General features: G+C 43.0%; 2 protein-coding genes across 4 annotated transcripts; both read left to right on the top strand.

Annotated features, from left to right (window-relative positions):
• Positions 1–1,427: 1,427 nt before the first annotated feature.
• Positions 1,428–19,163, top strand: LOC133966859 (NACHT, LRR and PYD domains-containing protein 12-like). 3 transcript variants are annotated; one of them, XM_062401908.1, is made up of 11 exons: positions 1,441–2,235; positions 2,336–2,455; positions 2,556–2,675; positions 3,634–3,848; positions 4,068–5,853; positions 6,689–6,862; positions 7,341–7,517; positions 7,874–8,047; positions 8,806–8,979; positions 9,365–9,538; positions 10,379–11,132. In XM_062401908.1, the coding sequence occupies exons 1-11, from the start codon at positions 2,192–2,194 to the stop codon at positions 10,398–10,400; spliced, it is 3,180 nt and encodes a 1,059-aa protein (XP_062257892.1). In that variant the 5' UTR covers positions 1,441–2,191; the 3' UTR covers positions 10,401–11,132. The 3 variants fall into 3 exon arrangements, with proteins under 3 accessions (XP_062257893.1, XP_062257894.1, XP_062257892.1); XM_062401909.1 differs by lacking the exons at positions 3,634–3,848; positions 4,068–5,853; positions 6,689–6,862; ... (3 more) ...; positions 9,365–9,538; positions 10,379–11,132 and adding exons at positions 15,162–15,281; positions 15,382–15,501; positions 15,602–15,721; ... (1 more) ...; positions 16,943–17,145; positions 17,371–19,163 and having other exon boundaries at positions 1,428–2,235; XM_062401910.1 differs by lacking the exons at positions 6,689–6,862; positions 7,341–7,517; positions 7,874–8,047; ... (1 more) ...; positions 9,365–9,538; positions 10,379–11,132 and having other exon boundaries at positions 1,429–2,235; positions 4,068–5,857.
• Positions 19,164–20,359: 1,196 nt separating this feature from the next.
• LOC133966861 (ribonuclease inhibitor-like) lies at positions 20,360–24,619 on the top strand. The gene is made up of 5 exons (XM_062401913.1): positions 20,360–20,843; positions 21,223–21,396; positions 22,066–22,239; positions 22,624–22,797; positions 23,894–24,619. The coding sequence occupies exons 1-5, from the start codon at positions 20,587–20,589 to the stop codon at positions 23,904–23,906; spliced, it is 792 nt and encodes a 263-aa protein (XP_062257897.1). The 5' UTR covers positions 20,360–20,586; the 3' UTR covers positions 23,907–24,619.
• The last annotated feature ends 2,485 nt before the right edge of the window (positions 24,620–27,104 follow it).

The following is a 27,104-nucleotide window of genomic DNA, read 5'->3' as shown; positions in this document are numbered from 1 at the left end:
CAACCCCCTTCCACTAAGAGAAGGAAACTCGATATCAAGTATCATGTTCATGTCATAAAGGCTGGAAATGAATTACAGAACTTTTTAGACAGTAACACTGAGAGCACATCAGTCAGCAGCCTGAAGCAGTACTCTGTATCTCCACTCAGTTCTATGGCTTTGAGCCCAAATGAAGGTCAAACACAACCCTTTACTTGTAAACCAATATTACAAGTAAAGGGAACTTTATTATTGTACTTGTACAATAGTACACATCCACACCCTTATTGGCTGGTACCCTAAAAGATATAGTCATATTATTAATTTAATAATGTACTCTAATAATGTACTACTGGCTGAATAAATCAAGTGATAAACTGAAATTTGAATCAAAAAAAGTAATGGCTGAGAGAGAGCAGATTCATATACATGTAGGTATTGTTAGGTGGATAGTTAAGTTCATTTAGTGTGGAGAACATTAAAGTGCTGCTCAGAAAGTGATCCATCTCCATCTTGTTGTTCTTTACATTAAGAGCGATCCAACCCTCATGTTACAGTACTATCTCTATTTTTTGAGTTGAATTTGCATTTCTCCATCACATGCGCAGATAATTCCCAATATCCTGCACACTACGGTTGAGGCCTGCTGTTATAGTGTGCAGGACTAGTCAGGTAAGTTTCGAATATATTACAGGGGAAAATATATTAGCATATAGTCAAGTGCCCAAAGTTTCCCCAGGGCTTAAATCAGCCTAGGACAAAACAAAATGTTTATATTTATGTCTGTATATGAAAAGGTAAATACAGTTAGTATAAATTACCCACACAATTTCTAGTTTATTCCCGTCAATTCCCGTATATTCCCATGGAAAGTTTCCAACTTTTGCTGCAGCGACGCCACGTTCAACTTTTACAACAATCAGGACCAGAACTGCTCTGCCAGCGTGAGTCTGAAGCGTGAGTCCGAAGCGTTTCAAAGCAAGTGTGTCTGTCGGCAGGTGAAGGAGGTTCAGGACTTTGTCCACAGTTCAGGTCTGAACATCTACAACCTGTACACGTCATGTCCAGGTGGAGTTGGACTTTCACACCCAGAGTCATGTAATTTCCAGTAACTGCAGAGCGGAGCGGGAGGAGCCAGTGTCTACTCATTCTGACTTCAAGGAGCAGACGGAGGAGATGTGAAGTCTGAGGCTGGTGAGTGTTCAGCAACATTCATATTATTCATTCATATTATTTTACAGTCTGTGATTTTCACTGGATCACAGAGACAGATGTGAACAGCAGGTCTGGAACAAAGAGCCTTCAAAGGACTAATTGACAGAGTTAATTCACAGTTTCACTTTTTATCTTCATCACACACACACACACACAGCTTTATGCTGGTTTTGTGTGATTTTAAAGTGAATATAGAGTTGAAGAACTTGTGTTTGAACCTTCATTTGGGCACAAAGCCATAGAACTGAGTGGAGATACAGAGTGCTGCTTCAAGCTGCTGACTGATGTGCTCTCAGTGTTACTGTCTATAAAGTTCTGTAATTAATTTCCAGCCTTTATGACATGAACATGATACTTGATGTTGAGTTTCCTTCTCTTAGTGGCCGGGGGTTGAAGGTCACAAGAACTTTTACAAGTTTGTATAAATCAACTTTAATGTAGGTGATTGGTGTAGATTAGGAAATACTTGAGTTGCAAAAGTACTTTGTTAGTCAACGTTTGTTTATGGCTATGCAGGTTTATTGCTGGATTTCCAAATGACATAAACCAAAATTATAACTAAATGGAACTTTATTATTGTACTTAGATTAGATTAGATTAGATTCAACTTTATTGTCATTGCACAGTACAAGTACTTATAAAACGAAATGGGTAGTTCCACACCCTTACTGGCTGGTACCCTAAAAGATATAGTCATATTATTGATTTAGAGAGAGAGAGAGAGAGAGAGAGAGAGAGAGAGAGAGCAATTGGTCTACCCTCTAAACCAGTGTTGTACAAACCTTTATTTTGACATGGGTAGGCTACAGGAAGTGTTGTAAATATTTGTGTTTGTGACGTTTTCCACAGATAAACATTGAAACTGGTGTGAAAGATCATTTCACTGTTTTCTGCTGTAAACTGAGCGCAGAACCAGAAGCAGATAGACCAGACCTTGAATATCTAGAAGAGCAGCGTGGCCTGAACCACAACTGAGCCGCAGCCGGACCGGTGCAACATGGACGAGGACACTTCAGAGCAAGTTGGACCCTCACACACAAAGTAAGAGACCTGCTACAAACATGTGAAGCTCCAAACTGAATCCTCAGAGAATGAACCAGTGAATGATCTGTTCTGAATAAAAACATGTTTGTGTTTTCAGAGGTCAGGACCACAGACTGAGAGCAGTTTCTCCAGGGTCCAGCTGTCTGTCTCTGAAGAGTAACCGGTCCATGCATCCACCTCTACACTTCAGTAATGAACCTGGACCCTCACACACAGAGTAAGGGACCTGCTACAAACATGTGAACCTCCAAACTGAATCCTCAGAGAATGAACCAGTGAATGATGTGTTCTGAATAAAAACATGTTTGTGTTTGCAGAGGTCAGGACCACAGACTGAGAGCAGAGTCTCCAGGTTCCAGCTGTCTGTCTCTGAAGGATGACCAGTCCATGCATCCACCTCTACACTTCAGTAATGAACCTGGACCCTCACACACAGAGTAAGAGACTGTTTCTACTTTGACCTGCTCTGAAGAGGATCTAGTTTCCTCCAGTGTGGCCCCTGAATTAGGAAACATCTTCATTGAAGTTGGTGACTAATCTCTCAGAATCATTCAAAGAGCTCAGACCTCCACCGAGATCCAACACGCTCCTTATGAAACCACTTTGCATTTCACTAGAGGCTCATTAGGGCCCGAGCACCAAACGGTGGGAGCCCCTATTGAAATTGTAAGGATTTTTCCTATTATTGTTATTTCCCTTTTTGTTTTGTTTTCAGAGCCTAGACATGCTCAAATTCCTCCAAAAGTTTGCAGGAAGTACGAAGCCCAAAACGTTATTGCATTCTGGAGTCATTTGAAATAGGCGGGGCAACATGACTCAACAGTGCCACCTATGGAAAAGCCCCTCATTTAGCTTTCACCAATCCTCACGTAAATGAGGACAGTGATGTATCATGACCAGATGCACAAAAAAGTCCATTACGATAAACGCAACAGGGAGCCCGCCATTTTGCATTTAGTGGCCATTTAGACCATATTCCACATTTTTACTTTGACAAACTTGTCCCGAAGCTTTCATCAGACAAACTAGAAATTATAACTTGAAATCACAGTGCCCCCTGGTGGTAACAGGACATGCCTTGTTTTTAGCATGTCTTACAATTGGATGTATTCCTCCTCATCCACTGACCTCAACCATGTCAAACTGTATCAAATGGGTCTCAAGACATTGATAATGTAGGCATAATATTACTATGACTTTTCGTCCAACGCGACTTTTAGTGCTACAACGTAGCCCTAGTTTTTATTTGGATCTGCAACCTTACACCAAGGAACTGGTAATCTGTTGTTTTTTATAATCCCACTAACAAACTATGGGGGAAAACAAAACCTCCTTGACAGAAGTAATGACTACCTGTGACTGTGACATGTGAGTTATCAGGAAATGTCTTCACAGGGAGAGGAAGAGGAGTCAAGCTTCTGAGGAAGAGCAGTTGTCCTGCTGTGCTTCGTGTCAGGACGTCCTGAAGGATCCAGTCTCCACCAGCTGTGGACACTGGTTCTGCAGACAGTGCATCACCTCATACTGGGACCAGTCTGGTTCTTCAGGAGACTCCTCCTGTCCCCAGTGTGGAAAAAGATCCAGAACAGAAGCTGGAGCTCAGACAGCCGGTCAGAGAAGCAATGAACATGTGTCTGCTGATGTATTCACTTCTGACAACAGCACATGTGGTTTTATTTTGTTCCTTCATACAGCATCAACATTTAACATCGTTAGAAAAGCATGAAGTTAGAAAGATTTTATTTTCTGTAGTTTTTCAGTATCTGATGAAAACAATCAGCAGAATCTCAGATTCTCTGTCTCTGACATAGTTTTTTGTCTTTCAGCAGATCGTGGTCTGCAGGAGGTTTTAGATGAACATAAGCTCAGTCTGAGGAGGAGATGTGAACATGTGACTGAAGGAAGTTATGAAACAGGAATTAGAACCCTCCTCAACAGGATTTTCACTGAGCTCTACATCACAGAGGGACAGAGTGAAGAGGTTAATACTCAACATGAGGTGTGGCAGCTTGAGACGGCTTCCAAGAGGAACCTCCGTGACACTCCCATCAAGTGCCAGGACATCTTTAAAGCCTCCACTGACCAGCAGAGCAGCATCAGAGTCGTCCTGACCAACGGCGTCGCTGGCGTTGGAAAAACCTTCTCGGTGCAGAAGTTCACTCTGGACTGGGCAGAGTGTTTAGAGAACCAGGATGTGGATCTGCTGGCTGTGCTTTCGTTCAGGGAGCTGAACCTGGTGAAGGACCAGCACAGTCTTCTCACGCTGCTCTGTGTTTTCTATCCAGAGTTACAGAAGCTCACTGCAGAGACGCTCGCTGTCTGTAAACCTTTGTTCATCTTAGACGGCCTGGATGAAAGCAGACTTCCTCTGGACTTCAACCACATGGAGCTTGTGTCTGATGTCACACAGAGGTCATCAGTCAACGTGCTGCTGACAAACCTCATCCGGGGGAATCTGCTTCCCTCTGCTCTCGTCTGGATAACCTCCAGACCTGCGGCGGCCAATCAGATCCCTCCTACATGTGTTGACAGGGTCACAGAAGTACGTGGCTTCACTGACGCCCAGAAGGACGAGTACTTCTTGAAGAGATTCAGTGATGAAGAGCTTTGTAGCAGAATCATCTCACACATCAAGACGTCCAGGACCCTCCACATCATGTGTCAAATCCCAGTCTTCTGCTGGATCAGTGCTACAGTTCTGGAGCACATGTTGACCAGAGACCAGAGAGGAGAGCTGCCCAAGACCCTGACTGACCTGTACTCACACTTCCTGATGGTTCAGACAAAGAGGAAGAACAACAAGTACGGTGAGGGACATGAGACGTCTCCACAGCAGCTGACTGAGGCTGACAGGGACGTTCTTCTGAAGCTGGGGAGGCTGGCGTTTACAAATCTGGAGGAAGGAATAATCATGTTCTACCAAGAAGACCTGGAGCGTTGTGGTCTTAATGTCACAGAGGCCTCGGTGTACTCAGGATTTTGTACTGAGATCTTCAAAGAAGAGTGTGTGATCTTCCAGAAATCAGTCTACTGCTTTGTTCATCTGAGTGTTCAGGAGTTTCTGGCTGCAGTCTTCATGTTCCACTGTAACACACACACAGAAAAAGTCAACAACTTCTTGGGAACATACAGGGACACAGACAGTACCTCCTCCCTGGATGACCTCCTGAAGAGAACCATGAATAAATTCCTCACCAGTACAAATGGACATCTGGACCTGTTTGTTCGCTTCCTTCACGGCCTCAGTCTGGAGTCCAACCAGAGAGTCTTAGGAGGCCTGCTGGGTCGTACAGGGAACAATTCAGAGGTCATCCAGAGAGTCATCAACAACCTGAAGGTAATGCAGAGTGATGACATTTCTCCTGACAGAAGCATCAACATCTTCCACTGTCTGACTGAGATGAACGACATCGCAGTTCATCAGCAGATGAAACAGTTCCTGACGTCAGAGAACAAATCAGAGGAGGAACTCTCTGAGATCCACTGCTCAGCTCTGGCCTACATGCTGCAGATGTCAGAGGAGGTTCTGGATGATTTGAACCTGGTGAAATTCAACACATCAGACCAGGGTAGACGGAGACTGATCCCAGCTGTGAGGAACTGCAGGAAGGCTATGTGAGTCCAGACATGATCAATAACATGTTCAATCAGTGGATATGAGTCGTTCTTCAAATACACTCTGAAGAACGTGTGTGTGTGTGTGTGTGTGTGTGTGTGTGTGTGTGTGTGTGTGTGTGTGTGGGTGTGTTAAAGTTATTATTATTATGTACATATACATTCTCATTGCTCTCATGTACATATGAGAACAACTAGATCAGATGTGGAGAGTGAAATCCAATGTGATTACTGTGCTGGAGTTTGAGGATTCAGACATTCGACCATGTGGGGGTGCAAGGGAGGTTATTGTTTCTACTGTATATATATATATATATATATATATGATCAAACAGCTAGCACAGTGGGAGGAGACGATCACTGAATCAGTGTTTTGGATGAGAATCACTGACAGTTCCGTTAAACTGAAGAAGCAGGAAATATAGTTTATTCTTCTTTCTTGTCAAACTAGCGTTCCCACCCTGCGTTTGTCCTCCACCACCAACCAGTGCAGTGTCCGTCCCTCCAGGTTCCTGAAATTTTGACTTCACAATAATATGAGGTCACTGACCTTTGACCACTGAAATCTAATCAGTTTATCTTTGAGTCAAAATGTGAAGAAATCTCCTAAAGACAGACTTGAGATATCATGTTCAAGAGGCCATGAACATGTTCTGTGACATTGACCTTTGACCACCTGAATCTAATGAGTTCCTCTGTTAGTCTGAATGAACGCTTGTACCAAATCTGAACGGATTCTCTTGAGGATTTTTTAATGATCAAATGATCACGTTTTGTATGAATTTTGTGTTTTCTGATTTAATTTTCACAGATTTTATATTTCCTTTAATTTCAGACTCTGTAATTGTGGACTCCTGGAGACTCACTGTGAAGTCGTGGCCTCAGCTCTGAAGTCAGACCCCTCACATCTGAGAAAACTCGATCTGAGTAAGAACAGGCTGCAGGATTCAGGAGTGAAGCTGCTGAGTTCTGGACTGAAGAGTCCAAACTGTCGACTGGAGACTCTGAGGTCCTTAAATCCTTCTTCACTTTTCAGACTTTCTTTCTTATTGGGTCATTATTTATTAAAATTGGCTCAGTGCTGCTCTGCTCACTGTCTCTCATCTGTCACTCAACCAGCCTGTCAGTCACGTCCATCTAATCAACTCCATTCACCTGCACTCAACTGCTCCTGATCACTAAGAAAGTGTCAGTAAATAACATGTGGACTGAGGCAGAGCACTCGTCCTCCTCAGGTTTTCAAAATAAGACACATTCTTGTTGAAACACGTTGGACAGTTGATAAGTATAGAAACATACAGGAAGTGAGTGTCAGGAGCCGTCACTACTTTAACCAGTGTTTAATTGGAAACAATGGTCTGATCTGATATTTATTTTCAAGTCACAGGCTGTACTGAGGTCAGCAGCATGTTGAGAGTCTGTGTTGACATGATGACGATCCACAACAACAGGAGGACACATTCAAATATTCATATTTCTCTATCCAGGTTGAAGTACTGCAGTCTGTCAGAGATCAGCTGTTCTTCTCTGGCTTCAGCTCTGAGGTCCAACCCCTCTCATCTCAGAGAACTGGATCTGAGTAGAAACAATGACCTGAAGGTCTCAGCAGTGAAGGAGCTGTGTGATTTTCTACAGAGTCCAACCTGTCGACTGGAGAAATTGAGGTCAGTTCACTGACTCTCTTCTGTAGATCTCATATTTATAAAACAGCATTTATTCACAATTTGTCTCATTTAATTCTAATTTAACATAATTCCTCTTCATACATAACTTGAATCCATTCATTAATTAATCTGTGACATTTTAAATATTCAGCTACTTGTTAAAACACTGAGTTTAGTTCTGGATTTCCTAAACTGATCAGCAGGACAGAGACCGGGTCCAAATAATCTATTTTGATATCTAGTCTGATTTCATATTTATCTTCCATGTTATGAGTCTGTGCTGACTTGAATATGTGTCTGTTATTTTCACCCATGAACTCTGTTTAATTTACAGTTAAGTGTTATTCTTTATCCAGGTTGAGGGGTTGCAAACTGTCAGAGATCAGCTGTTCTTCTCTGGCTTCAGCTCTGAGGTCAAACCACTCTCATCTGAGAGAACTGGATCTGAGTTTAAACGACCTGCAGGACTCAGGAGTGAAGGAGCTGTGTGGTTTTCTACGGAGTCCAACCTTTGGACTGGTGACTCTGAGGTCAGACATCATGTTTTAATGTTAAAGGTTCAGTGTGTAGGATGTAGTGACATCTAGTGGTGAAGTGTCATGTTGCAGCTGAGCCCCCCTGTTTCTTCCACTTTGGGTTAATTTCCAACATGAAACCCTTCCTCTGGTTTCAGGACTTACACAGGGTCGTCCATGCCTTTATCTTTTCACCACTAGATCTCTGTCCCGCCCTGTACACACGTGTTCCTCAGGCTCCCTGCACCACTTTTAGCTGGTCAAACTGCTTCTCAGATCATCACCACTTCAAGAAAACATGATCATAGAACTGCTCGCCCTTTCCCACATCAACTGTGGAACATGTTCTGACAAGTGGGTCGGACATTTTCTGGAGCAGAAACAGCAGCAGGAGATTGTCCGGGTCTGACTCGTTCGCAGCAACAGGAACATGTGGGATCATTCAGAATAGGGGCCGAGCCAAAACATATATCTCCATGATAACCATGGTTATGTTAAGTTATGTTAAGTTAAAGGTTCACTGTGAAGGAGTTAGTGAGGTCTCCAGGTGTCGTTCATGTCAACGTAGTTCACTTGTCCACGTGTACGACTCCTGAACATGTCCAGGAAGATCTTTAAAGACAACTAGTGTTGGAGTTACATATTACAAACAACTGAACCCCGAGGACATGAGGACATCCTCTGGGACATCTTGAAAGATGTTTTCAGTCATGAACTCGGTAAAATACTGTCTTGACATTTTCTGGAGTTTGACTTATTATTCTTTATCCAAGGTTGGAGAACTGCAGACTCTCAGAGATCAGCTGTTCTTCTCTGGCTGCAGCTCTGAGTTCAAACCCCTCTCATCTGAGAAAACTGGATCTGAGTAACAACAAGCTGCTGGACTCAGGAGTGAAGGAGCTGTGTGGTTTTCTACAGAGTCCAACCTGTCTACTGGAGACTCTGAGGTCAGTTCACTGACTGTCTTCTGTAGATCTCATATCTATAAACAGCATTTATACACAATTGATCTCATTTCATTCTAATTTAACATAATTCCTCTCATACACAACTTGAATCCATTCATTAATTAATCTGTGACATTTTAAATATTCAGCTACTTGTTAAAACACTGAGTTTAGTTCTGGATTTCCCAAACTGATCTGCAGGACAGAGACCGGGTCCAAATAATATGTTTTACTGAGTCAAGAATTGTGTTTAGTCCAACATGTCGGATTTCATATTTATCTTCCATGTTATGAGTCTGTGCTGACATGAATATGTGTCTGTTATTTTCACACATGAAACATGAAACTCTGTTTAATTAACGGTTAAATTGTATTCTTTATCCAGGTTGGATCAATGCAGTCTGTCAGAGATCAGCTGTTCTTCTCTGGCTTCAGCTCTGAGGTCAAACCCCTCTCATCTCAGAGAACTGGATCTGAGGCTAAACGACCTGCAGGACTCAGCAGTGAAGGAGCTGCTTGATCTAAAGCAGAGTCCAGGCTGTCAACTGGATACTCTGAGGTCAGTAGATGGTTGGAGTCAGTCCATGCTGCTTTCATCAATATTTTACTAAACACAGTCAGGATCTCAGATCCAGGGTCTGTGCTACCAAGCAGGATCAGGTTAACTTCAGGTTTAGTTGTTTCAGTTCTACGAAGCTCGTCCACTTCTTAACTAGGTAAATCACCATGGTAACTTCTGATGAACGGCTAACCTGCTCCAGGTTAGTCGTTCCAGATAGGTCCATGTGTCTTTATAGAGTAGTGATGTCCGAGGTGTCCACCACAGTATGTCCTCAGAGTCAGTGTGTGTCCTCAGAGTCAGTATGTGTCTTCAGAGACAGTGAGTCAGTGTGTGTCCTCAGAGACAGCGAGACAGTGTCTGTCCTCAGAAACAGTGTGTGTACTCAGAGACAGTGAGACAGTGTGTGTCGTCAGAGACAGTGTGTGTCTTCAGAGACAGTGAGTCAGTGTGTGTCCTCAGAGACAGTGAGACAGTGTGTGTCGTCAGAGACAGTGTGTGTCTTCAGAGACAGTGAGACAGTGTGTGTTCTCAGAGACAGTGAGACAGTATCTGTCCTCAGAGACAGTGTGTGTACTCAGAGACAGTGAGACAACGCTTCACCTTTAACAGCAGAAAATCCACCTCTCAGGTGTCCACTCTGCACTTTGACATGCAGAGGAAACACACTGAGCTCTTAGCGTGTTCAATCCAACACGTGAACATGAAGCAGAGAGGAAGCTGCTCCACCTCTGAACAGGACTGAAGTCCCTGCTGCTCTTTCTACTGGATGTGCTGCATCACTGACTCACAGCTGATGAAGTGAGTCTCTGGAACACTGATGTCTTCTTCTCTCAACAGTTGGAGGGGGTGGTCTTTGTGAAGCTGATTGTGAAGAGGACAGTGTGTGTGGACGGAGGCTGAGCTGTTTCCTGAGGATCCAGAGGCTGAAGCAGCAGCAGCTTGTGTGTAGTCTCCAATCTACACAACCCCTAATCTGCATGTGTTTGTGAGATGAAGCCGGAGCACCTGGAGACAACACGGGGAGAACATGCAGACTCCACACAGGAAGAGCCCATCTGAACCAGATTCAAACCAGCAACCTTCTTGCCCCGACTGTGTTTATTCACATGAAGAATGTGTTTGTTAAAATGACACAACACAAGCAGAATATATCAACCCTCTATAAAGAGTCATATAAAGTGTGTTTAAGTTTGTCTTTAATGTTTTCCACCTTTGTCCCTCAGTACGTCTCCATGTGTGTAGAACCACATTCTGTGTATATGTTTGTTTATCATCTTAAAGTTCCTGGATTCACGTCACAAATTGATTTAGTTCAACAAAAAGTTAAACACAATCAAATCACCTTGAGTTTAAAATGACAGTTTTGTCTTTGACACAAAAGATCAAAACTCTAGACTTATAAATCGGACGTTTTCATTTCTGAATCAGGTGCATGTAAATGTTTTGGGCAATAACTCGAGCTGCAGCCATTGCCTGCAGTACCTGTCATGTCGTGTCCTTCCTGTCATTGATATACACAAGGTACAGCAAAGTGAGTCTGTATAGTATACAAATTAACATTGCCATTTTAAAATAAAGATAATAAAGATGATTGTGACAATGAATTTTTATTTATTGTTCTATAGTATTGTATGTTTACATGCAACTTGTGGTTAAAAAACATCAGAAGGAACTATTGGCCCCCAGGCATCTTCATTTTATTAACACTAGTTTAGAGGGTTGACCAACGGCTCTCTCTCTCTCTCTCTCTCTCTCTCTCTCTCTCTCTCTCTCTCTCTCTCTCTCTCTCTCTCTCTCTCTCTCTCTCTCTCTCTCACTCTCTCTCACTCACATACACAGACAGACAGAAGAGGATCTAGCTCTCTCTTTCACACTTTTTATGGAAAGGTGATCACAGTGTTCAAATATGACACCGTCACAAGAACAGTCTGTGTTCCCTCCCCATTTGCCTCAGCAGGTTCCCTCAGAAACAGGCTCATACTGGTCTTTGAAGGGTCACAGGGGAATCCCGAAACAGTGAAAGAGTAAAAAAGCATAGGATTGATCAAAGATGGTGCACATGAGGAAAATAAGTCATACAGAGGTCAGACGGGGCCTTGACATAGACACGAGATCAGCACCTCCAAGCACAAGCAATGTCACAATATAATCTGAAAATATACATCTACAAAAATAATGAGTCTGAGCTCACTGAGATCCAAGCAGAAAAAAAAGAGGGACTCAGTATGTTTCCATTAAAAAGCAGTAGTAAAAAGCAAAGTTAAAGGTCTGCTATCACCTGGATGTCAACTCACCACCCCTGATCCACTGTCCAAGTGATCTACCCACTGCACTAAATACAGTGTTGATCAGAACCTTTCCTTTCCCCCTTTAGCCCGCCTCCTCTGCCTGTATATCTCACTATCAATCAATCGATCAATCAAATTCTATTTGGATAGCCCATATTCATAAATCACAAATTGTCTCATAGGGCTTTAACATGGTGTGACATCCTCTCTCGTTAACCCTCAACAAGAGAAAGGAAAAACTACAAAAAAAACTTTTAAGGGTAAAAAGCGAGAGCCACACGTGAGGGATCCCTCTCCCAGGACGGACAGAAGTGCAATAGATGTCAAGTGTAAAGGAATACATCAAGATTAAAGTTTTTAGCAGCATTGATGAGGGTAAACATTTTGAAGGATAACTGAAGGTCAGATACTTGAAGGTCAAGTGACTAACATTTACCTTTAATACAAACTGAGTTAAGTGAACACCAGAGACAGTTGAACAGTTTAAAACGATAGGAAGTGATGATAGATCACAGAGCAGGTGGAAAACAACATTAAAGTACATTAGTGTTCGAGACAAGGCTGCAGGGTTCAAAAGGAGGAATATAAACGATTAATCTGGAAACCTTAACGCATTACTTTTTTTTTAACGGAATATAATCATATCACCAATCAAGTCAAACCTGATGCACAGCTTTAAAAACAACATGCCCTGCAGAACTAGATGTCATCAAGTATGTCTTAGAATGAGCTCTCACCAGATAATGTGGTTTCCGAGGCTCGGGTGAAATCAAACTGCGTGTGCACCTGTCCACTTTCATGTGCCAGGTAGGAGGTCTGCACGCTCAGATGCTGGGTCTGCCAGTACCAGTGGGATGTCTGATTTTGGTTGTTCTGGTTGTTCTTCATGGTGGATGCACTATGGATAAAAGCGTCCACTCAATGAAATGAGGCCACCTGCTGACGTCTGACCTGTCATTTTAAGATCCAGGATGATGGAGTGACTGTGCAGTACAACCCTTATTCCTGGATCAAGGTCAGTTATGCACGCCGTCTTGTGGGTCGTTGGATTGGACACATGGTTTGATTCCTGAAAGCTGATTGGTTAACTGTTTCCAAGCAGCTAGCCAATGTGTTGTACCTGGAGTCTCCAGCAGGAGTTGGTTTCTAGTACTCGGTGTGGAGTGATTTTATTTGTTTCCTCGTTCCAGGTGTCTACAAACAACTTTCTGGCTCAGAGGGAATTATTCCGTTTGTTCCGAGAGTTCAGCAAGAACAATCTCTTTCTGACCGGAGAGAGTTCCGGGGGAATCTACATCCCGACGCTGGCAGAGCGAGTGATGCAGGACAACCTAAAGGTACGCACCAGTATTGTAGCACCACACGTACGGTTGCAAAGGGGCGAAAAATTCCCAGTAAATTCCCATGGAAACTTTCCATGGAAATATTAAGCTCGGGAATTTTTGGAATTTTGAAGAAAAAAAGGGAAAAAAAGGAAATTAAGCGCTGAGCAATAATAACATCATTCAAAACTCTGTTTTAAAGATGTATGGAATGCAGCACAAGCTGCACGTTAAATTTGCATTTCTCCATCACATGCGCAGATAATTCCCAATATCCTGCACACTACAGTTGAGGCCTGCTTTTAGTGTGCAGGACTAGTCAGGTAAGTTTCAATGATATTACAGGGGGAAATATATTAGCATATAAGTGCCCAAAGTTTCCCCAGGGCTTAAATCAGCCTATGACAAAACAAAATGTTTATATTTATATCTGTATATGAAAAGGTAAATACAGTTAGTATAAATTACCCACACAATTTCCAGTTTATTCCCGTTAATTTCTGTATATTCCCATGGAAAGTTTCCAACTTTTGCTGCAGCGACGTCACGTTCAGCTTTTACAACAATCAGGACCAGAACTGCTCTGCCAGCGTGAGTCTGAAGCGTGAGTCCGAAGCGTTTCAAAGCAAGTGTGTCTGTCGGCAGGTGAAGGAGGTTCAGGACTTTGTCCACAGTTCAGGTCTGAACATCTACAACCTGTACACGTCATGTCCAGGTGGAGTTGGACTTTCACACCCAGAGCGGGAGGAGCCAGTGTCTACTCATTCTAACTTCAAGGAGCAGACGGAGGAGACGTGAAGTCCGAGGCTGGTGAGTGTTCAGCAACATTCATATTATTCATTCATATTATTTTACAGTCTGTGTTTTTCACTGGATCCAGAGACAGATGTGAACAGTAGGTCTAGAACAAAGAGCCTTCAAAGGATTAATTAACAGAGTTAACTCACAGTTTCACTTTTTATCTTCATCACACAAACACACACACACACACACACACACACACACACAGCTTTATGCTGGTTTTGTGTGAGTTTTAACGTGAATATAGAGTTGAAGAGCTTGTGTTTGACCCTTCATTTGGGCACAAAGCCATAGAACTGAGTGGAGATACAGAGTGCTGCTTCAAGCTGCTGACTGATGTGCTCTCAGTGTTACTGTCTATAAAGTTCTGTAATTAATTTCCAGCCTTTATGACATGAACATGATACTTGATGTTGAGTTTCCTTCTCTTAGTGGCAGGGGGTTGAAGGACTCATGAACTTTTACAAGTTTGTATTAATTAACTTGAATGTAGGTGATTGGTGTAGATTAGGAAATGCTTGAGTTGCAAAAGTACTTTGTTAGTCAACGTTTGTTTATGGCTATGCAGGTTTATTGGTGGATTTCCAAATGACATAAACCAATATTATAACTAAAGGGAACTTTATTATTGTCCTTAGATGAGATTAGATTAGATTCAACTTTATTGTCATTGCACAGTACAAGTACTTATAAAACGAAATGGGTAGATCCACACCCTTACTGGCTGGTACACTAAAAGATATAGTCATATTATTGATTTAGAGAGAGAGAGAGAGAGAGAGAGAGAGAGAGAGAGAGAGAGAGAGAGAGAGAGCACTTTGTCTACCCTCTAAACCAGTGTTGTCCAAACTTTTATTTTGAAATGGGTAGGCTACAGGAAGTGTTGTAAATATTTGTGTTTGTGACGTTTTCCACAGATAAACATTGAAACTGATGTGAAAGATCATTTCACTGTGTTCTGCTGTAAACTGAGCGCAGAACCAGAAGCAGATAGACCAGACCTTGAATATCTAGAAGAGCAGCGTGGCCTGAACCACAACTGAGCCGCAGCCGGCCCGGTGCAACATGGACGAGGACACTTCAGAGCAAGTTGGACCCTCACACACAAAGTAAGAGACCTGCTACAAACATATGAACCTCCAAACTGAATCCTCAGAGAATGAACCAGTGAATGACATGTTCTGAATAAAAACATCTTTGTGTTTGCAGAGGTCAGGACCACAGACTGAGAGCAGAGTCTCCAGGGTCCAGCTCTCGGTCTCAGAAGGATGACTGGTACATGGCAACTCCTATACACTTCAGTAATGAACCTGGACCCTCACACACAGAGTAAGAGACCTGCTACAAACATGTGAAGCTCCAAACTGAACCCTCAGTGAATGAACCAGTGAATGATGTTTTCTGAATAAAAACATGTTTGTGTTTGCAGAGGTCAGGACCACAGACTGAGAGCAGAGTCTTCAGGGTCCAGCTCTCTGTCTCAGAAGGATGACTGGTACATGGCAACTCCTATACACTTCAGTAATGAACCTGGACCCTCACACACAGAGTAAGAGACCTGCTACAAACATGTGAAGCTCCAAACTGAATCCTCAGAGAATGAACCAGTGAATGATGTGTTCTGAATAAAAACATGTTTGTGTTTGCAGAGGTCAGGACCACAGACTGAGAGCAGTGTCTCCAGGGTCCAGCTGTCTGTCTCTGAAGAGTGACTGGTCCATGAGACATCCTCCAGTCTTCAGTAAAGAACCTGGAGCCTCACACACAGAGTAAGAGACCTGCTACAAACATGTGAAGCTCCAAACTGAATCCTCAGAGAATGAACCAGTGAATGATGTGTTCTGAATAAAAACATGTTTGTGTTTGCAGAGGGCAGGACCACAGACTGAGAGCAGAGTCTCCAGGGTCCAGCTGTCTGTCTCTGAACGATGACCAGTCCATGAGACATCCTCCAGAGTTCAGTAATGAACCTGGACCTTCACACACAGAGTAAGAGACTGTTTCTACTGGGACCTGCTCTGAAGAGGATCTAGTTTCCTCCAGTGTGGCCCCTGCATTAGGAAACAGCTTCATTGGAGTTGGTGACTAATCTCTCAGAATCATTCAAAGAGCTCAGACCTCCACCGAGATCCAACACGCTCCTTATGAAACCACTTTGCAATTCACTAGAGGCTCATTAGGACCCGAGCACCAAACAGTGGGAGCCCCTATTGAAATTGTAAGGATTTTTCCTATTATTGTTATTTCCCTTTTTGTTTTGTTTTCAGAGCCTAGACATGCTCAAATTCCTCCAAAAGTTTGCAGGAAGTACGAAGCCCAAAAAGTGATTGCATTCTGGAGTCATTTGAAATAGGCGGGGCAACATGACTCAACAGTGCCACCTATGGAAAAGCCCCTCATTTAGCTTTCACCGATCCTCACGTAAATGTATCATGACCAGATGCACAAAAAAGTGTCAAGTTCATTACGATAAACGCAACAGGGATCCTGCCATTTTGCATTTAGTGTCCATTTAGACCATATTCCTCATTTTTACTTTGACGAACTTGTCCCAGGGCTTTCGTCAGATCAACTTCAAATTGAAATGTTAGACAAGAGTCCCGGCCTGATGACATCTACACAGAAATTATAACTTGAAATCCCAGTGCCCCCTGGTGGTAACAGGACATATCTTGTTTTTAGCATGTCTTCCTCTTGGATGTATTCTTCCTCATCCACTGACCTCAACCATGTCAACTGTATCAAATGGGTCTCAAGACATTGATAATGAAGACATAATATTACTGTCAAACGCAACTTTTAGTGCTACAACGTAGCCCTAGTTTTTAATTGGATCTGCAACCTTACACCAAGGAACTGGTAATCTGTTGTTTTTTATAATCCCACTAACAAACTAACCAATACAAAATGGGGGAAAACAAAACCTCCTTGACAGAAGTAATGACTACCTGTGACTGTGACATGTGAGTTATCAGGAAATATCTTCACAGGGAGAGGAAGAGGAGTCAAGCTTCTGAGGAAGAGCAGTCGTCCTGCTGTGCTTCGTGTCAGGACGTCCTGAAGGATCCAGTCTCCACCAGCTGTGGACACCGGTTCCGCAGACAGTGCATCACCTTATACTGGGACCAGTCTGGTCCTTCAGGAGACTCCTTCTGTCCCCAGTGTGGACAAAGATCCAGAGCAGGAGCTGGAGGTCAGACAGCCGGTCAGAGCAGCAATGAACATGTGTCTGCTGATGTCTTCACTTATGACAACAGCATATGTGTTTTATTTTATTCCTTCATACAGCATCAACATTTAACATCGTTATAAAAGCACAAAGTTAGAAAGCTTTTGTTTTCTGTAGTTTTTCTGTATCTGATGAAAACAATCAGAAGATTCTCAGATTCTGTCTCTGACATAGTTTTTTGTCTTTCAGCAGATCGTGGTCTGCAGGAGGTTCTAGATGAATATAAGCTCAGTCTGAGGAGGAGATATGAACATGTGACTGAAGGAAGTTATGAAACAGGAATTAGAACCCTCCTCAACAGGATCTTCACTGAGCTCTACATCACAGAGGGACAGAGTGAAGAGGTTAATACTCAACATGAGGTGTGGCAGCTTGAGACGGCTTCCAAGAGGAACCTCCGTGACACTCCCATCAAGTGCCAGGACATCTTTAAAGCCTCCACTGACAAGCAGTGCAGCATCAGAGTCGTCCTGACCAACGGCGTCGCTGGCGTTGGAAAAACCTTCTCGGTGCAGAAGTTCACTCTGGACTGGGCAGAGGGTTTAGAGAACCAGGATGTGGTTCTGCTGGCTGTGCTTTCGTTCAGGGAGCTGTACCTGGTGAAGGACCAGCACAGTCTTCTTACGCTGCTCCATGTTTTCCATCCAGAGTTACAGAAGCTCACGGCAGAGACGCTCGCTGTCTGTAAACCTTTGTTCATCTTAGACGGCCTGGATGAAAGCAGACTTCCTCTGGACTTCAACCACATGGAGTTTGTGTCTGATGTCACACAGAGGTCATCAGTCAACGTGCTACTGACAAACCTCATCCGGGGGAATCTGCTTCCCTCTGCTCTCGTCTGGATAACCTCCAGACCTGCGGCGGCCAATCAGATCCCTCCTACATGTGTTGACAGGGTCACAGAAGTACGTGGCTTCACTGACGCCCAGAAGGACGAGTACTTCTGGAAGAGATTCAGTGATGAAGAGCTTTGTAGCAGAATCATCTCACACATCAAGATGTCCAGGACCCTCCACATCATGTGTCAAATCCCAGTCTTCTGCTGGATCAGTGCTACAGTTCTGGAGCATATGTTGACCACAGACCAGATAGGAGAGCTGCCCAAGACCCTGACTGACCTGTACTCACACTTCGTGATGGTTCAGACAAAGAGGAAGAACAACAAGTACGGTGAGGGACATGAGACGTCTCCACAGCAGCTGACTGAGGCTGACAGGGTCGTTCTTCTGAAGCTGGGGAGGCTGGCGTTTAACAATCTGGAGGAAGGAATAATCATGTTCTACCAAGAAGACCTGGAGCGTTGTGGTCTTAATGTCACAGAGGCCTCGGTGTACTCAGGATTTTGTACTGAGATCTTCAAAGAAGAGTCTGTGATCTTCCAGAAATCAGTCTACTGCTTTGTTCATCTGAGTGTTCAGGAGTTTCTGGCTGCAGTCTACATGTTCCACTGTAACAGACACATAGAAGAAGTTAACAACTTCATGGGAACATATGGGGACAAAGACAGTACCTCCTCCCTGGATGACCTCCTGAAGAGAACCATGAATATATTCCTCACCAGTACAAATGGTCATCTGGACCTGTTTGTTCGCTTCCTTCACGGCCTCAGTCTGGAGTCCAACCGGAGAGTCTTAGGAGGCCTGCTGGGTCAGACAGGGAACAATTCAGAGGTCATCCAGAGGGTCATCAACAACCTGAAGGAGATGCAGAGTGATGACATTTCTCCTGACAGAAGCATCAACATCTTCCACTGTCTGACTGAGATGAACGACATCGCAGTTCATCAGCAGATGATCGAGTTTCTGAAGTCAGAGAACAAATCAGAGGAGGAACTCTCTGAGATCCACTGCTCAGCTCTGGCCTACATGCTGCAGATGTCAGAGAAGGTTATGGATGAGTTGGACCTGGTGAAATTCAACACATCGGACCAGGGTCGACGGAGACTGATCCCAGCTGTGAGGAACTGCAGGAAGGCTATGTGAGTCCAGACATGATCAATCACATGTTCAATCAGTGGCGATGAGTCGTTCTTGAAATATACTCTGAAGAACGTGTGTGTGTGTGTGTGTGTGTGTGTGTGTGTGTGTAATACAATTATTATTATGTACATATAAATTCTCATTGCTCTCATGTACATATGAGAACAACTAGATCAGATGTGGATAGTGAAATCCAATGTGATCACTGCGCTGGAGTTTGAGGATTCAGACATACGACCACGTAGTGGTGCAAGGGAGGTTATTGTTTCTACTGTATATATATATATATATATACAGTAGAAACAATATATATATATATATTTGATCAAACAGCTAGCACAGAGTGAGGAGACGATCACTGAATCAGTGTTTTGGATGAGAATCACTGACGGTTCCGTTAAACTGAAGAAGCAGGAAATATAGTTTATTCTTCTTTCTTGTCAAACTAGCGTTCCCACCCTGCGTTTGTCCTCCACCACCAACCAGTGCAGTGTCCGTCCCTCCAGGTTCCTGACATGTTGACTTCACAATAATATGAGGTCACTGTGACCTTTGACCTTTGACCACTGAAATCTAATCAGTTTATCTTTGAGTCAAAATGTGAAGAAATCTCCTGAAGAAAGACAGACTTGAGATATCATGTTCAAGGGGCCATGAACATGTTCTGTGACATTGACCTCTGACCAGCTGAATCTAATGAATTCCTCTGTTAGACTGAATGAACGCTTATACCAAATCTGAACAGATTCTCTTGAGGATTTTTTAATGATCAAATGATCACGTTTTGTATGAATGTTGTGTTTTTTAATTCTCACAGATTTGATATTTTCTTTAATTTCAGACTCTGTAATTGTCGACTCTCAGAGACACATTGTGAAGTCGTGGCCTCAGCTCTGAAGTCAGACCCCTCACATCTGAGAAAACTGGATCTGACTAAGAACAGGCTGCAGGATTCAGGAGTGAAGCTGCTGAGTTCTGGACTGAAGAGTCCAAACTGTCGACTGGAGACTCTGAGGTCCTTAAATCCTTCTTCGTTTTTCAGACTTTCTTTCTTATTGGATCATTATTTATTTAAATTGTCTGAGTGCTGCTCTGCTCACTGTCCCTCAGTCATCTGTCGCTGACCCAGCCTGTCAGTCACGTCCACCTCATCAACTCCATTCACCTGCACTCACCTGCTCCTGATCGCTAAGAAAGTGTCAGAAAATAACATGTGGACTGAGGCAGAGCACTCGTCCTCCTCAGGTTTTCAAAATAAGACACATTCTTATTGAAACACGTTGGACAGTTGATAAGTATAGAAACATACAGGAAGTGAGTGTCAGGAGCCGTCCCTACTTTAACCAGTGTTTAATTAGAAACAATGGTCCAACATGTCTGATCTGATATTTATCTTCAGGTCACAGACTGGACTGAGGTCAGCAGCATGTTGAGAGTCTGTGTTGACATAATGACGATCCACAACAACAGGAGGACAGATTCAAATATTCATATTTCTTTTTCCAGGTTGAAGTTCTGCAGTCTGACAGAGATCAGCTGTTCTTCTCTGGCTTCAGCTCTAAGGTCAAACCCCTCTCATCTGAGAGAACTGGATCTGAGTAGAAACAACGACCTGAAGGACTCAGCAGTGAAGGAGCTGTGTGGTTTTCTACAGAGTCCAACCTGTCAACTGGAGAAACTGAGGTCAGTTCACTAACTGTCTTCTGTAGATCTCATATCTATAAAACAGCATTTATTCACAATTTATCTCATTTAATTCTTATTTAACATAATTCCTCTTCATTCATAACTTCAATCCATTCATTAATTAATCTGTGACATTTTAAAATATCAGCTACTTGTTAAAACACTGAGTTTAGTTCTGGATTTCCTAAACTGATCTGCAGGACAGAGACCGGGTCCAGATAATCTGTTTTAATGAATCAGGAATCGTTTTTAGTCCAACATGTCTGATTTCATATTTATCTGCCATGTTATGAGTCTGTGCTGACATGAATATGTGTCTGTTATTTTCACACATAAACTCTGTTTAATTTACAGTTAAGTGTTATTCTTTATCCAGGTTGGAGTGCTGCAAACTTTCAGAGATCAGCTGTTCTTCTCTGGCTTCAGCTCTGAGGTCAAACCCCTCTCATCTGAGAAAACTGGATCTGAGTTTAAACGACCTGCAAGACTCAGGAGTGAAGGAGCTGTGTGATTTTCTACAGAGTCCAACCTTTGGACTGGAGACTCTGAGGTCAGACATCGTGTTTTAATGTTAAAGGTTCAGTGTGTAGTATGTAGTGACATCTAGTGGTGAAGTGTCATGTTGCAGCCGAGCCCCCCAAGTTGATAATATTTTATTTTTAGGATCAAGTTCTTCCGCCCTGTTTCTTCCACTTTGGGTTCATTTCCAACATGAAACCCTTCCTCTGGTTTCAGGACTTAAACAGGGTCGTCCATGCCTTTATCTTTTCACCACTAGATCTCTATCCCGCCCTGTACACATGTGTTCTTCAGGCTCCCTGCACCACTTTTAACTGGTCAAACTGCTGCTCAGATCATTGCCACTTCCAGAAAACTAGATCATAGAACTACTCGCCTTTCACACATCAACTGTGGAACATGTTCTGACATTAGTGACGTCTCCAGGTGTCGTACATGTGAACGTAGTCCACTTGTCCATGTATACGACTCCTGAACATGTCCAGAAAGATATTTAGAGACATCTAGTGGTGGAGTAACATATTACAAACAACTGAACCCCGAGGACACTAGGACTTTCAAGATGTTTTCAGTCATGAACTCGGTAAAATAGTGTCTTGACATTTTCTTGAAAAGAGAGACAGTGATGTTTTAGTTAAAGTCCTTTATTTTCACACATGAACTCAGTTTAATTTACAGTTACGTTTAATTCTTTATCCAGGTTGGAGAACTGCAGACTGTCAGAGATCAGCTGTTCTTCTCTGGCTTCAGCTCTGAGGTCAAACCCCTCTCATCTGAGAAAACTGGATCTGAGTAACAACATGCTGCTGGACTCAGGAGTGAAGGAGCTGTGTGGTTTTCTACAGAGTCCAGCCTGTCGACTGGAGACTCTGAGGTCAGTTGACTGACTGACTTTTGTAGATCTCATATCTATAAACAGCATTTATACACAATTGATCTCATTTAATTCTAATTTAACATAATTCCTCTCATACACAACTAGAATCCATTCATTAATTAATCTGTGACATTTTAAATAATCAGCTACTTGTTAAAACACTGAGTTTAGTTCTGGATTTCCTAAACTGATCTGCAGGACAGAGACCGGGTCCAAATAATCTATTTTACTGAATCAAGACTTGTGTTTAGTCCAACATGTCTGATTTCATATTTATCTTCATGTTATGAGTCTGTGCTGACATGAATATGTGTCTGTTATTTTCTCACATGAAACATGAAACTCTGTTTAATTAACAGTTAGGTTTCATTCTTTATCCAGGTTGGATCAATGCAGTCTGTCAGAGATCAGCTGTTCTTCTCTGGCTGCAGCTCTGAGGTCAAACCCTTCTCATCTGAGAGAACTGGATCTGAGCCACAACGGCCTGCAGGACTCAGGAGTGAAGGAGCTGCTTGATCTAAAGCAGAGTCCAACATGTCGACTGAAGAATCTGAGGTCAGTAGATGGTTGGAGTCAGTCCACGCTGCTTTCATTAGTATTTAACTAAACACAGTCAGTATCACAGATCCAGGGTCTGTGCTACCAATCAGGAGTTGTGGTTATCAGGTTAACTTCAGGTTTAGTTTTTTCAGTTCTACGAAGCTCGTCCACTTCTTAACGAGATAAATCACCATGGTAACTTCTGATGGATGGCTAACCTGCTCCAGGTTAAGTTGGAGATCAACCAGTAAAGAAGCTCCGCCCACTGACCACAGTGACTCTCCACTGTTGTGTGGTGCACACTCTCCTTAAAGGGACGGATAAGGGAGGTTTAAATCAGCGCCTGGTTGGTTCAGTTGATCTCTAACTCACCCAGAACATCTCAATCTCTCCAGACTCATCCTGTCACCAAAACACCAAATGACCTCAGTCAGCTTCCTGAAGATAGGTCCATGTGTCTTTATAGAGTAGTGATGTCAGAGGTTTCCACCACAGTGTGTGTCCTCAGAGTCAGTGTGTGTCCTCAGAGTCAGTGTGTCCTCAGAGTCAGTATGTGTCTTCAGAGACAGTAAGACAGTGTGTGTCCTCAGTCAGTGAGACAGTGTGTGTCCTCAGAGACAGTGAGACAGTGTGTGTCCTCAGAGACAGTGTGTGTCCTCAGAGTAAGTATGTGTCTTCAGAGACAATGAGACAGATCTCATTGAGGAAACTTGAGGAAACTTACTTAACGAGTTGATAACCACCGTCATGTGACCACTTAGACTGTGTCTGTCAGGTTCAGTTGAGCTGGATCTCAGAAACATCTCCTGGACATGTTGAGGTGTCTTCATAGTTCAGGCCTCAGTGTTTCCTCAGTGAAGCTATGTAATGTAATGTAACAGCAGTAAATCCACCTCTCAGGTGTCCACTCTGCACTTTGACATGCAGAGGAAACACACTGAGCTCTTAGCGTGTTCATTCCAACACGTGAACATGAAGCAGAGAGGAAGCTGCTCCACCTCTGAACAGGACTGAAGTCCCTGCTGCTCTTTCTACTGGATGAGCTGCATCACTGACTCACACAGCTGATGAAGTGAGTCTCTGGAACACAGATGTCTTCTTCTCTCAACAGGTGGTGGTCTTAGTGAAGCTGATTGTGAAAAGGACAGCGTGTGTGGACGGAGTTGTGTCCTGAGGATCCAGAGGCTGAAGCAGCAGCAGCTTGTGTGTAGTCTCCAACCTACACAACCCCTAATCTGCATGTGTTTGTGAGATGAAGCCGGAGCACCTGGAGACAACACGGGGAGAACATGCAGACTCCACACAGGAAGACCCCATCTGAACCGGATTCAAACCAGCAACCTTCTTGCCCCCGATTATGATTATTCAAATGAAGAATGTGTTTATTAAAATAAGACACAACACAAGCAGAATATATAAACTCTCTATAAAGAGTCACATACAGTGTGTTTAAGTTTGTCTTTATTGTTTTGTCCCTCAGTATGTCTCCATGTGTGTAGAACCAGATTCTGTGTATATGTTTGTTTATGATCTTAAAGTTCCTGGATTCACATCACAAATTGATTTAGTTCAACAAAAGTTAAACACAATGAAATCACTTTGAGTTTAAAAAATTACAGTTTTGTCTCTTCACACAAAAGATCAAAACTCTGGATTTAAAAATGAAATGTTTTCATTTCTGAATCAGGTGCATGTAAATGTTTTGGGCAATAACTCGAGCTTCAGCCATTGCCTGCAGTACCTGTCCTGTCATGTCCTTCCTATCATTGAGGTACACAATGTACAGCACAGTGACAGTAACATTGCCATTTTAAAACAAAGATAATAAAGATAATTGTGGAAATGAATTTTTATTTATTGTGCTATTGCATTGTATGTTTACATGCAACTTGTGGTTAAAAAACATCAGAAGGACCTATTGGCCCCCAGGCATCTTCACTTTATCAAATCTGGCCCTCTTTGCAAAAGGTTTGGACAACACTGGTTTAGAGGGTAGACCAAGTGACTCTCTCTCTCTCTCTCTCTCTCTCTCTCTCTCTCTCTCTCTCTCTCTCACACACACACTCTCTCACGCACACACACAGACAGACAGAGGACGATCTAGCTCTCTCTTTCACACTTTTTATGGAAAGGTGATCACAGTGTTCAAATATGACACCGTCACAAGAACAGTCTGTGTTCCCTCCCCATTTGCCTCAGCAGGTTCCCTCAGAAACAGGCTCACACTGGTCTTTGAAGGGTCACAGGGGAATCCCGAAACAGTGAAAGAGTAAAAAAGCATAGGAGTGACACAGACACGAGATCAGCACCTGCAAGCACAAGCAATGTCACATTATATTCTGAAAATATACTGCGCTCACTGAGATCCATACAGAGATAAAAAAAAAGAGGGACTCAGTATGTTTCCATTCAAAAGCAGTAGTAAAAAGCAATGTTAAAGGTCTGCTATCACCTGGATGTCAACTCACCACCCCTGATCCACTGTCCAAGTGATCTACCCACTGCACTAAATACAGTGTTGATCAGAACCTTTCCTTTCCCCCTTTAGCCCGCCTCCTCTGCCTGTATATCTCACCATCAATCAATCGATCAATCAAATTCTATTTGGATAGCCCATATTCATAAATCACAAATTGTCTCATAGGGCTTTAACATGGTGTGACATCCTCTCTCATTAACCCTCAACAAGAGAAAGGAAAAACTACAAAAAAACCTTTTAAGGGTAAAAAGCGAGAGCCACACGTGAGAGATCCCTCTCCCAGGACGGACAGAAGTGCAATAGATGTCAAGTGTAAAGGAAAACATCAAGATTAAAGTTTTTAGCAGCATTGATGAGGGTAAACATTTTGAAGGATAACTGAAGGTCAGATACTTGAAGGTCAAGTAACTAACATTTACCTTTAATACAAACTGAGTTAAGTGAAACACCAGAGACAGTTGAACAGTTCAAAACGATAGGAAGTGATGATAGATCACAGAGCAGGTGGAAAACAACATTAAAGTACATTAGTGTTCGAGACAAGGCTGCAGGGTTCAAAAGGACGAATATAAACGATTACCACGATGTTTACCTGCCTATGGGTCAAGAAGTAGTGAAGTGATGAGTGAGGAGACGGACCCCGGTGTGCTTAACAGTAAATTTAGATTAAAAAAGCTTCTGAATGGAAGTTTGGGAATCCTGCAAACACAGGAGAGCTGAAGGTTCAGCAAGCTTCCCATGGACAGACACAGGATTCACTCCTCCAGGATGTAGCCACACGCTGGAATTAAACACTGGAGATGATAAAACGTATCCAGGTCAATAAAGAGCCACTGAAGGCAACACTGGTCCAGCAGAAGAACAACTTGGTCACGCTAACCTCAGCTGAATATGACAGGCATTTTCTTTTCAAATAATTTTAGGCCTGTCCACTATATTGGTGTTATGAATGGAAATTGTAGTCTAGAATTCTGTCGAGTTCTGACTGCTGACCGAACACAGACCCTTCCTGGTAGGTGACCTCTACCTGTACCAGTGGGATGTCTGATTCTGGTTGTTCTGGTTTGTTCCTCATGGTGGATGCACTTTGGATAAAAGCGTCAGCTCAATGAAATGAGGCCACCTGCTGACGTCTGACCTGACATTTTAAGATCCAGGATGATGGAGTGACTTTGCCGTACAACCCTTATTCCTGGATCAAGGTCAGTTCTGCACGCCGTCTTGTTGGTCGTTGGATTGGACACATGGTTTGATTCCTGAAAGCTGATTGGTTCACTGCTTCCAAGCAGCTAGCCAATGTGTTGTACCTGGAGTCTCCAGCAGGAGTTGGTTTCTCGTACTCGGTGTGGAGTGATTTTATTTGTTTCCTCGTTCCAGGTGTCTATAAACAACTTTCTGGCTCTGAGGGAATTATTCCGTTTGTTCCGAAAGTTCAGCAAGAACAATCTCTTTCTGACCGGAGAGAGTTCCGGGGGAATCTACATCCCGACGCTGGCAGAGCGAGTGATGGAGGACACCACCCTCAACCTGCAGGTATGCACCAGAATTGTAGAACCACACGTAGGGTTTCAAAGGGGCGAAAAATTCCCGGTAAATTCCCGTGGAAACTTTCCATGGGAATATTAAGCTCGGGATTTGGGGAATTTTGCAAAAAAAGAAAAAAAAAGGAAATTAAGCACTGAGCAATAATAACATCATTCACTCTGTTTTAAAGATGCATGGAATGCAGCACACGCTGCACGTTGAATTTGCATTTCTCCATCACATGCGCAGATAATTCCCAATATCCTGCACACTACGGTTGAGGCCTGCTATTATAGTGTGCAGGACTAGTCAGGTAAGT

The sequence above is a fragment of the Platichthys flesus genome, chromosome 13, assembly GCF_949316205.1.
Source record: "Platichthys flesus chromosome 13, fPlaFle2.1, whole genome shotgun sequence".
In the NCBI taxonomy this organism is placed as follows: Eukaryota; Metazoa; Chordata; class Actinopteri; order Pleuronectiformes; family Pleuronectidae; genus Platichthys; species Platichthys flesus.
The sequence above is the reverse complement of the archived record's forward strand: the minus strand, read 5'-3'. Positions and strand labels throughout refer to the sequence as shown.